Source organism: Pollachius pollachius (genome assembly GCF_949987615.1).
Source record: "Pollachius pollachius genome assembly, chromosome: 4".
Classification (NCBI taxonomy): domain Eukaryota; kingdom Metazoa; phylum Chordata; class Actinopteri; order Gadiformes; family Gadidae; genus Pollachius; species Pollachius pollachius.
Genome location: NC_136937.1, coordinates 10929456 through 10941488, shown reverse-complemented (window position 1 = coordinate 10941488; position 12033 = coordinate 10929456). Strand labels below are relative to the sequence as shown.

The window sequence follows — 12033 nt, the reverse complement described above, 5'->3', positions numbered from 1 at the left end:
GCCACCTAGTGGTTCAAATAAGCAACTACACACAAATCCTCAAAACGGACTGATGATAAAAAAAAGGACACGTGCATGGCTGTTGTAACTAACTCAGATACCATTGCAGTAGCATTATGATACAGAAAAGCATGTTACGACCTGCTCCTTTCAATGTAAGATCGGAAATATATTTATACTTTATCTATGTCCAAGTCATTTAGAGGATGTCAGGCTTATCTCACAGAGCATCGCTGGAACCCCTATTTAGCTGAGTAGAGCCAGCGGCGTTTTATTGGTTGGTTCTTACATCAGGCCAGTGGAAAGGTACCTGTACCTACGCTTGTTTATTAGCCCAGTTTCAAGTAAAAAAAAGTCTATTTTTATTTAATTTTTTCTGTGACTTTGACTGTGTCCCAATTGCGAGGAGGCTTCAAAATTAGTTGGCAAATATGCAGGTTATATTTTAAACACACACATGAAAGGCAAGGCATAATTACAATATACTTATAAGCATAATTATTATTTGTCTAACAGCCAAGCCCGTACCTGATGCAGAGCCAGGCTGGCCGGTGGGCTTCCCTTGGGGAGGGGGGCCGTTGAACCTGGGCGGAGGGACCCCCGTCCCGTTTCCATTCCTGGGGGACCCGGCGGTCTTGGAGAAGGTCTTGGTGGCCGGGGAGGTGTAGGCTCTGGGCGTGGCGTCTTCGATGACCTCTCTACACACACACACACACACACACTTTCATATAGTAGGCCTACAGCATTGTCTGATCAATCAATCAGAAATACACACAAGAGGTGTGCTTGTGAAGACCGTCAAGAAAAGGCGTGTTTTCTGCGGCTCTGTTTTGATTAACACTCAGGTCTCCATGGTTACCCCCCTGAGAAGACATCTCTATTGATTTAACAGCCCAGAGAAATTAGTGCACAGATGGGCTCGACAGTTTGTTCAGAGTAATTTGATTGGACAAGGGGCATTACATGAGTGATGCAATGGAGTATAACAATGGGTCTTTAATGTGTACCACATGTGGCACAGGTGTGCACTGCAGGTGTTTCTCATTACCGTCTATTACGTTTTGTAAGCGACGATCGGAGGCCGTAGGGCGGCACCACACATGCCACCAAAGCGACCGTCAACAGACTCAGATACATATAGATAAATGTACATGCATACAAATTAGCCGGCCTGCGTTAAACTGTAGACCACACACACCGTAGCAAGCTAGCGTGCAGGGACATGTTTACGTGTTGCTTGGCTTCCATCCAGTCCCAATCCAGTGGTGGAACCTGTTTGTGTTGGCGGAGCCGAATAACTGATTGAACACACACATCATAATGTGTTGTCGCTTATTAGTGTCAACGGTTGTCTTAAAGCAATATCACACTCGAAGTGTTGCTATGCTGCATAGCAGCCCTGGGATCTGCCGCACTTGGCCTACAGCCTCATGGGCTACCTAAGACCAAGTAACAGCCGTGTTATATTCAGTACAACAGCACTCCCTCTTGTGGGATGCTGCTCCAATAACCTGCCCTGGTTCAGACGTTACATGGGCTCATTGACATAATCTGTACAAACTGGAACATTTTTTCTTAAAGTCTGAAATTGCAAGTGGCCTTTTTATGTGTTTGCCAACTCAGTTGGTCATTTGAGTTGTATGTCAGATTGTATCACGTGTGACAACAATATTTGACAAATGTCAAATAAAAGTCAAGGACAGTTGGTTGGACCAATCACATCTCAAGATGGCCGGTGCCACCCCATTGGCTAGGCCCTTGAGTAAGGCCATGGCAAAACGTTGATTTTCCTCATTAAGACACACAGCCTTCCACGATAATGGACTGACTAGGGGCTCTGCGACGATAGGCGATATCCATTACATTTAATTAGCTGGAAGCTCATTGACACACTGAAGTAATCAGGCCAATCATGGTCTGCTTTGATTGAATCAGAAACGGTTTGTGATGAAAACCACAGTCAGATGAATCAGATTTGCCCATTCAGGCCTGGCTACTCTCCCGGGAGCTGTCAACCAAGGAAGATAACGATAACACTAAGGAAGAAAATATCGCACAGCCAAATGTAACAGAGGCTGTTAAGGCTTCCTTTTTAAACAAAGGTAACATAAGATACAGCAACATGAGACTGCGTACTTACCGACTTATTATTTAAGAAAACACATTTGGAAAAAAAGCTTCCCGAAATTTGATTTGTTTCGTAAAATAGAAAAAATGGCAAATTGCTGAAACGCAGGCCAACAATGGGCAGTTGTGTGTGAAATCACCCCATTCAACAGATGTTGGACATTACAGTGGTATAACACTAGCTTGTTTGGGTTCTCTTTTCCTAAAGCCCATTTGTTAGACCAAGTTACTGTCAGGGCTTGGGCTGAGCCCTGCTGCCTACATTACCAGAAATCTGATCAAATCCTACAGGGGAAACACCATTTTTGATCTAAGTAGATAAATCCAAAACCGTTTCCCTGCTTTCCTGCCCGACTTACTTACCTTGAAAATAAAGAGCAATTTGATCTGATCTAAAACCCAATATCCAACAATATGTTCACCATTGCAGTGGAGGAATAATAGTATATATATGATATTCTTATTCGTATTCTAACATTGCTACAATCTATCTGCTACAGCACAAGTGAACACTACTGAGCCAAAGGCAGTCTGCCTGCAATAAATCCCATTAAGTGGAAATTGATTTTTTTTAAATATCCAATGTTTTATGACTAGATTTTTAACACGATTGTAAAAATGTCTACATCAAAGTGGCTTGATTGAGCTAAAGTTATCTTTAAGGAACGTAAACCACTCATAAAATCCCATTGCAAAACCCACTCAAAAAGCCATATAGTTTAAATGGCATATCTCCAAGAAATGGAAAGACAGAAAGAACGATAGGAAAAAAGTGAAAAGACAAGAAATAAGGAAACGTTTTAGACCAGCTGCAAGAAGAGGTTTTTATTGAGGTATGATAACAGAACGGTTGAAATATGCAATGGTTAGTGCAGAGAATAGAAGAGAAGCAAACTTAAACCAGCTAGGTACAGAGTATTTAAGGTGGAAAGAGAATACAGATAGTACATAGAAAGAAAAGAGTAAACTGTAAAGTGGGATATGTATACCACTGTACAGCAAAGTAAGAGTACATGCCTTTGTATATATATATATATATATATATATATATATATTAAGTTTATCACGCAGAAATATCTGGCTTTGGTTTGTGTAGTTGTTTTTAGATACCATATTATCTAATACAGGTTTCTATGTGTATAATCAATCATTTTAAAACTTCACACTTAGTAATACATGGCTGAAAATAAAAAAGTGGAACTTGAAATATAATTATTTCAAACTGCAACATATTCTACTACACATTTAGCACCCGAGCTGAAACCCCATGGTGCCAGTCCCTTAGCTTGTTGTACTTGTGACCTATGACCTCTGCATCCAACTTGGAAAGCCTTATTCGCCGGCAACAAGTGATGAATGAAGGAAAGGGAAAATGAAAACAATTTATAGAGAAAGGTTTTTAAATAACAAAGATGTGAAAAGAGAAAAGCAGGGGTTAACAGCAACAGAAACACCAGGAAAGTCCCTACAAAGCTACATTTGAAGGCTTAAATATGGAATGAATGGTAATATGAACTTCATATGATAATGACTATAATATGCTACTGAGCGGTATTTCATTATGGTGAAGGAAATAAATCTAAAGCTACTGTAATTGGTCTAATCGGCATCACTACTAAAATACCATCAATCCTACTCTTTGATTGGTCCTCGTATGAGGGGAAAACTGTTATTATGAATTAGGCTGACCCATTACATAGAAGTTTTTGTGTGTGTGTGTGTGTGTGTGTGTGTGTGTGTGTGTGTGTGTGTGTGTGTGTGTGTGTGTGTGTGTGTGTGTGTGTGTGTGTGGTTACAGCTGGCTTCTACAGCTACCATTCAGAAGTGAGCCACTTAGAGTTTGCAAATGAAACTTCCTCTGAACATGACTTCCTCTAGAGTAAACCCTCATACTCTCCAGGATATATAGTGTTGTTAGGCATATACTGTATATACTGTACATGTACAATTGAATCTGAAACTCTCACTTACACCAACATTCGACTGATTACTTACTTTTTTCCACTGTTTTGTGGGGCTTCATCTGCAGGAACAAGAAAAAAGGAACAACATTCAGATATGAAGCAACAAATGAACATATGAACTGTACATCACATCATATGACATTGAAAATAACATCGCTAGATAACAAAGCTAGGGAAGGACATTTGTTTCAGAAGCATTTTCTGTCTTATTTGTCCTATTTGTTGTTTTGTTAGTAGTTGCAGCTGATTGCTGTCTGCATCCTGACAGCAATCAATAAATCAAATGCTCTAGTCTAGACAAATACATTAATCATGGTTGGCTAAATAAATCTTTTATAAACCAACCTTAAATAAACTGATCTCTAAAACGGTAATGATGTTGAAAGATGACACTAATATCGAAAAAGATACATAATAGTAGAAAAACACAAATGCATACAAAACCAATACATACAGATATTAAAACATTCTCCTGCCTCATTGCATATACATATGTTCTATACGACTACCCACCGTTCTCAGTCCCGGTCAGCTGGGCCAGCATACGGAAAGACCTGGACTGGGACGTCCCGGACCTGGGATGCCAGTCCTCGGTGTCCTCGATCAGACGCTTCTTGCTGTCACTCAGGGCCAGGCCATGGGTCATCACCTCGGGCTGGACCTCAGCTCTCCTGCACGGCCCAAACAAAGGATAATGAGTAAGTACAGCTGTACACAGGCAGTGTGCCAGATTGGGACAGATTTCCCGCCCAATCTCCGTTGCCAGATTGGTCTGGAAATCTGGCCCAAACTGGCAACACGGTTTAAAGACACTGGATCGCTTTCTTTCTCTGTGGTGAATATATTCTACTAGGATGACGGGAACCATGTCCACACTTGAAATTGTAAAAAAAGACAAAGAGTCTATTTTGATTGAACTTAAATGACACAAAGAACAGCCAGGGGGTTAGTCAAAATACAAACACACGCCAAATAAAGTGCTCTTTGTTCAACGAGGAAGTGAAAACGTTAAATTATTTTTTGTGAATTCGTTTTTTTTGGGGGGGAGAGGGATTTCGATTTAGTTTTCTGCGGAACATAGTTTTGGGGTTTTACCTCCTGGGTGTAGTCGTTGGTGGGTTTCTATGGAAGGACATTCACAGCACAGAATGGAAAGCAGTTAAAGGTGGCGTAGGAACCAAAACCCCAAATTAGCCCCCAAAAAGTGGGGTTTCGTTGAGGGTGCTGTAAAGGTCACATGGATGGAAGGTATGACAACAGCTCTAAGCTATACTTACTTAGAGCTTGTATGAGAATCGCTATTAGGAAGAATAAAAACACCAACCGACTAGTCAGCTACAGTATCAGAGAACCGAGTAAAACTGCTTCAAACTGCGTTTTCATTTCCTGTTTCGCTGGGGTAAAGTATCCTGAATTATTTCCTTAAAAGGATATAAATGATTGTGAAAAGTTAAGTTGATGGAGAGGGGAATAAGTGATAAGTTAAGACTATTTTGAAAGCAACATATCTTATATTTGGCCACAAGGTGGAGGTAAAGAGCTAGAGAGAGCTCTGTAATGTTTAGGGTTAGAGTTAGGGTTAGGGTTATCATTAATAATACGACATTTAAAATATACATTACCTTTTCTTTTTATTGATTAGTCATTTTGAAGCACCTCAATACTATTATTAAGTTTATTAAATCAAATTAATTATCAAATTTCATTTGATTTTTCAGTTGTTTTTTTTCAGTTTGTGTGTGTGTGAGGAAACAGTTGATGCTTTGAGGGGTGATCCAATTCCCACGCCACCTTGCTAAGACAAAGTGAAGACAAAGTGGATCATTCGCATGGACTTATAAGAGCTTAGCGTCAGCCGCAGCAACACACTGAGAAGATAGATGGAGATCTGCCAGGGACTTCTCCAGCTCAGTCAACTGTGCCTAAGGAGCTTACAGCCCTATTATAGGTGACTATATCCCACTCACCACTGACTTACTACTACGGGGGGGTAGTTTCCGGTGACAACATGAGCGATTGTAGCATGAGCTAAACACAACTGGAGCGGAAATCCAAATTATTTACAGGACTTCAAAGTGTGCCCTTGAATCTAAAACAAGCATATAACTCAACCATTAGAGTGGGCAATTTGTGAGTGAGTGCAAGAAAACCCATGCCACGCAACGATTCACCAGTGAGCAGATGTCAATCACAAATACTAACTTGGCTGCTGTATTCACTTCCCCCTGGAGACAGAGAAAAGGTACATGGAAAAAAAGGTTCATGAGAGAGAGAGAGAGAGAGAGAGAGAGAGAGAGAGAGAAAACTGGGCAGAACAGGGTTTAAAAGCACCATAATGATTTCATTAAAACGGTAGTAAAACAAAGATTCTAAAACAGTTTCTTCATCCGAAAATAGCCCTTCTGAGAGCATGCGCTGATATGAACCAGAAGTGCCTCCAACACAAAAAAACACACTCAAACACACAAAATCGTGCAGCAGAACCGTGTTCTCGACCTCCCTTTGGTAACACTGCGTGTTAGCGGCCCCCCACGGGAGTGTAACTCACGATGAACACCATGCGATTCTTCATGACACTGCACCTCTGCACCCCCCGGGCTCTCTTTAACGACACCACCCCCTTCATCATCATCGTGGTCGTCACCACCCTCACCACGCCCGCTTTCCAGCGAACTCGTCTGAACCCGGTGATGGTGGCCGTGATAGTGGTAAGTGTTTACAGACGGGGGGAGAGCGACCATGTACCTACCGTTCCCCTCTCTCTCCGTCTCATCAACCCCATGGGACATAAAGGATTATCTCCTTTTGTAATCACGGAATGCCTTCTTTAGTTGTTTACAAAGTATCCGATTTCTAAAGTGGGTAGCACTTAGGGAATTGACGCTCTACTGAGTTCAGTGTTGATAAAGCATTGTTCCTAAATGAATATACATAATTATTATTATTATTATTATTAATAAGATATTGAGAAAATGGTTTATTGACGGTTTACAAAATACGTCTTTCATAATGTTTCATAAACAGTATAATGCTGCAAGTAATGATGAGTTCAGGTTGTCACAAAGCATTAGTTAAGTATTTTCTGGGAGTTCATATAAGGTGAGGTCTATATATGCCTAACTCCTTAAAATTATGTATTACTTGGTACTGCTGCAATGGTACTTTACCTACTTGACCTAATCATGAATTGCAGAATTATTTGGAATCCTAGAAATTCAATTATTTACCACAGCTAAATCAATGCTTCAAAGGTGCATTTGTTCTAGCGTGCCAGCCAAAGAATCGACCAACCGACCAAACCAGAAGTCAAACCGTAGCAAACCAAACCAAATGTCCCAGCCGGCCACTCTAAATTTAGCCTTGTTCCTCTTTCCACCAAAGGCCTTCCAGCTCCCCAGCGGTTAATTAGAAGCAGGTGACGGGACACTGGTGCCTTACAGGCAGACACACAGAATACCCTGGTTTGGCATGGCCTTCTACAAACTGTACTGGTCCTACATGGCGCGCGGCAGCAACAGCTAGCCGCTCGCCCCCGCTGTTTTTACTTGCAGCTCGGCCGTATCTCGGCTGGCGAAAAAAAGAAGGAAAAAGGGAATGCCTCTTCTAGCCTGTAATTCATCAGCGTGTATTGCGATGGTTTATGGGTTGTGTCCTGTGTTAGTTTTTCAACTGACAGGAGATCTGTCAGGGTTTTGTTGGTTTTTGATAGCATGGACACACAAGGGGATGGAAGGGAGGGAACCGAGGGGAGGAGGGGCGAGGGGGTGGGGGTGGATTCGGGGGGGGGGGGGGGGGGGTTGTTATGCCACAGCAGCACTTACCCGTTGGACTGCTGCTCGGGCAGGCCGCGCCTCTGCCCCATCACCACCTCGGTGGCGTTGACGTTGGAGTACAGGTTGATGGGCGTGTTGTAGACGGACGGCTGCGGCACGTCGGTGTGGGGGGCCGGGGCCGGCGGCACGCGCGCCGGGAACGAGGCGTTGGGCGACCGAGAGGAGGGGGAGGAGCCTCCAGAGCCAGGCCTGGCGGCCGTGGCGGCGGCGGGAGGGGCTAGGCCGGAGGACCTGAGGGGGAACGGGGGCTGCGGCGACAGCGAGGGTCCCGCCGGCGTGAAGGCGGAGGAGGCGGAGGGGATGGAGGCCACCACCGGGGGGGGAGCGCTGCCGCCGCCGGCCGCACCGCTGCCAAAGGGGCGGGCCGTCTTGTTGTAGGCGGCGTTGGCGGGCTGGGGGGACGGCCGGGTGATGGGGGCGGAGGAGGCCGGCCGGGGGATGGGAACGGGCTTAATGATTTCCTGAGTCTCGCCCTGGGAAGGGAATACAATAGGCGGACACGACAACAACAACACATGCAGCGGGGTGAAAAACAACACGCAAGCCGTGTGAACGCATGGGTGTGGTTAGCTGGGATCAAGCGCTCACACACTCAGCGGCGGTTTTTTTGTTTTAACGCCGTGCCGTGGTATGAGCCGATAGGACGGGCGGCGACGGAGGTGAAACACGACACACACGTGGAAAGTCAAACTGTGAGCTGACATCCTCTCAGAAGGGCACAGGGACATGTTGCGCCGATGAAGTACAATATATACGATTTCAAAACAATGTCGTTTCAAGCGGTATTCCTGGTCGTTATTTGAAATGGGAATACCAAACAGAGAGGGGTTCCTACCTTCGGCACGCTGGGAGCACTCGAGGGCCTGTGAACCAAAACAGAAATGTAGTTAAGTTACCACCCGACATGTTTCCAAAATATTTCACATATTGGGATTTGGCTCCACTTAACAACGAGCCCATTGCCCTACAGGGACAATATGGAAGAGTTCTTTTCAACCGTGCAGACTTTAAAAGAAAAACCGGCATGCTTTGAACGATTCCCTATACTTCACATTGAAGCTAGCATTTCACTTCCTGGATTATCTTCAGGGAGATCCCGAAAAGAAGAGAAGGGACGGCAATACAAAGGAACCTAGGCAGCCAACCAGCCTACTCTAAGGAGCTCGGCCTCCAATAGAGTCTCTCTAGTAGAAGTAGTACACATGGTGTATCCTCTCTCTCTCTCTGTCTCTCTTTCTCTCTCTCTCTCTCCCTTTCCCTCCCTCCCTCCCTCTCTGTCTTTCTCTCCCTCTCTCTCTCTCTCTCTCCCTCTCCCTCCCTCCCTCTCCCCCTCTCTCTCTCTCTTTCTCTCTCTCTCTCCCTCCCTCTCCCCCCCCCCCCCTCTCTCTCTCTCTCTCTCTCTCTCTCCCTCTCTCCCGCCCTCTCCCCCTCTCTCTCTCTCTCTCTCTCTCTCTCTCTTCCGCAGTGGAGGTGATGGTGAAACAAGAAACACTATGCTCCCTCCATTAGCCTGCTGGTGTTCCCGCGTCAGCTCTCCCTGAGCCTGGATTATCATCTCACTCAACCGTCCACTCTGACTCCAACCGCTCTCTCTCTGGGCAGTTCAGAGGGATGACTTTCCCAAAAAGCCGGTGTTTATCCACCGATCCGCCGAAGCTGTTGTAATGTTGATGTTGGACGCAAAAAGAAAGAGACCGTGATCATCTTGGATATGAAACCAGATAGCGAGATAGGAAATGCCATCTCCTGGCCTGCCAGGGCTTGTTACATCTTCTGGCTTGCCAGGGATTGTTTAGATTACAAAAAAAAAGTCCTTTGGAAACCTAGTTTGTGTTTTGGGAATACAATAGCAACTTTGTATGCGTTAAAAGCCGTTCCTCGTGACGCTCGGGGAAAATATGAGGCAAAAAATTGCATTAAATCTTGGTTACAATCCTCGTATGAATTATATTTCACAAACAGTACCAGCTTTCTTTGCAAGAAGTTGTGAAACTGCCACCCAAAGTCCTTCTCCGTAGCTGTGACGGAGCTGTGACACTTATATATAATTTCCGCCACTTGGCCAAACTACGGTTGATAACCACCCCTTTATCTTGGTCCCGCTTCATCCCTCAACGTACTATGATTACCAGAGAACACTGTGTTTCTAAGCAAATGCTTCACCCAATTCTTCATGTTAGCAACGTTAAACGTTAACTCGCCTTCTGTATTCTCTTCGGGTCGTTGAGGATGTGTTGTTTTTTCCAGGTTTACCACTGGTAAACTACCTTCCAGCAAAAATAGCATTCGAGGAGTTGAAACTGTCAACCAGACACTCAGCATACGTTCCTACCACTTAAGCTATCCTTCAACGCTGTCCTAATAACCCGTCTCATGCTGCATTTCAACCGGCACTCTCGCTTTCAACACTATAACACTGTCTATAGTGTAACATTGGTTCTGAAAGCGTCTGTAAAGCCCTACCTCTTGAATAAATTATAAGATCAGTGCTGGCAACCACTGGTTGTAACAGTTAAAAAAAACATGGTTGAGGTCTCTGCCAAAAAGACTTGTGAGGTATTGTAAAAAAAGAAAGAAAACTGACAAGAGTTCTTATTTCGTTCTTGAAGTTGGCCCCTGAAGAGTTGACCTTGAATCCAAGGCCTTGAAAAAACAATGCTCCCGCTCTGACTGTCAAACACCATGATGGACGAGTTCAACGCAAACTAGACTGTGTACGCCACACTCAATAAAACACTCACTTTCTTATAAGCTATTTTATCGTGGCATTTCAAAAACACACATTTATTCACAATTATATAAATAAATAAATGTTTCAGAGGCTTTCATAACTCTTAAATTGTTCTTGGATCCAATGTTAACGTTAAAGATGCCGATGTGTTTATCTACGTCTATAGCGTTCTATATTTTGACACACGTTCTAAAGATTAATGATGGTAGCCACAGTGGACATTAACTATCTATAAAAAAGGTCTCCACTTCTGTGTGCGTGTGTAGGCTCGTCGGCATTTTTCACATTATGAAAAAAGTTATGCAATGTCCTGACAATGATTGATGCAGCTGCTTGCAACGGTTCGATCCCATAATAGTCGTATAATGTTATCTGAATGTTAAACTCCTTGTATGCACTTCTGGACAGCGGCCAGCCCAAAAGCCCATGATGTCCATTTATATTTCAGAGATGTTGTGGAACATTTATCCAATGTTCCTGGAGAAAATACATTTTCCACCCTAGCATTCCTCTTTTGGCACCAATAATGAGTTTGTGTTGTTCTGTTGGGGGGAAACACAAGAGTGATTTTAAAACAAAAACTTTTGTTCATGGAAATACGATATCGAAAAATGCAAAATCACTTTTAATGTGAACCTTCTTTTCGGAAAATGTTTTGACTTAGATACACTGCTGTTCCTCTTTCTTCCCCTCTTCCTATTCACAGAACCATCTCTTGTACAGAAAATGAACCGTTGTTCTCCCTATATAGCACATAAGGCCGGCAGCTTAGCTTTAATACTGCGCCATTCAAACAGCACCAGTGCTTCCGGCTGGAGACACAGGCCCTAAACGAACAACTGGGTCCGGTCCAGCCCTGGAACTTGTCCACACAAAGGAGAGTTTTATCCCTCCTAAAGACAACACTGTGACTCAGCGAGGTCGCTCCTGGGGCAGAGGCCTTGCTCATATAGTCCTCTCCCTGTCTCTCTCTCTCCCTCTCCCTCTCTCTCTCCCTCTCTCTCTGCGATATTAGGAAGAGCGTGATGCTAATGGACACTCTTTCCCTTGTTGGTGTCGGGGCAAGTTTAGAAATGACACGCCAAAGCACCGGGCCCTACCCCGTTTTGGATTTTGAGCCAGAATTGCTGACGTCATCTGTGCCCACGCTTGCATCTCTTACAAATTCCACATTGCGACACGTTACGGTTTTTGGAACAGAGCTTTCGGGAAACGGTGATGTGGAAATATTATACTATATGAAAATTGAAAAACATCAAACTGCGCTTTTCCATAATAAATGATCCCCGCCCGTCCCCCGAGGGTCGTGTCTCTCTCTGCCTCTGTCTCTCCGTCTCTCCGTCTGCCCGTCTGTTCCCAACGTGCTAACTGAACAAAC

At 44.1% G+C, this 12033-nt stretch overlaps 1 protein-coding gene across 1 annotated transcript in view; it reads right to left on the bottom strand.

The window, feature by feature from the left end:
* pdlim5b (PDZ and LIM domain 5b) overlaps positions 1–12033 on the bottom strand; it is a 41982-nt gene that overhangs the window by 4536 nt on the left and 25413 nt on the right. Inside the window, exons 4-8 of the mRNA XM_079735044.1 lie at positions 8760–8787; positions 7913–8397; positions 4605–4762; positions 4123–4150; positions 529–698 (exon numbers count right to left, since the gene is read on the bottom strand). Of these exons, the coding sequence (XP_079591170.1) occupies positions 529–698; positions 4123–4150; positions 4605–4762; positions 7913–8397; positions 8760–8787 (869 nt within the window). The remainder of the gene's footprint in view (positions 1–528; positions 699–4122; positions 4151–4604; positions 4763–7912; positions 8398–8759; positions 8788–12033) is intronic.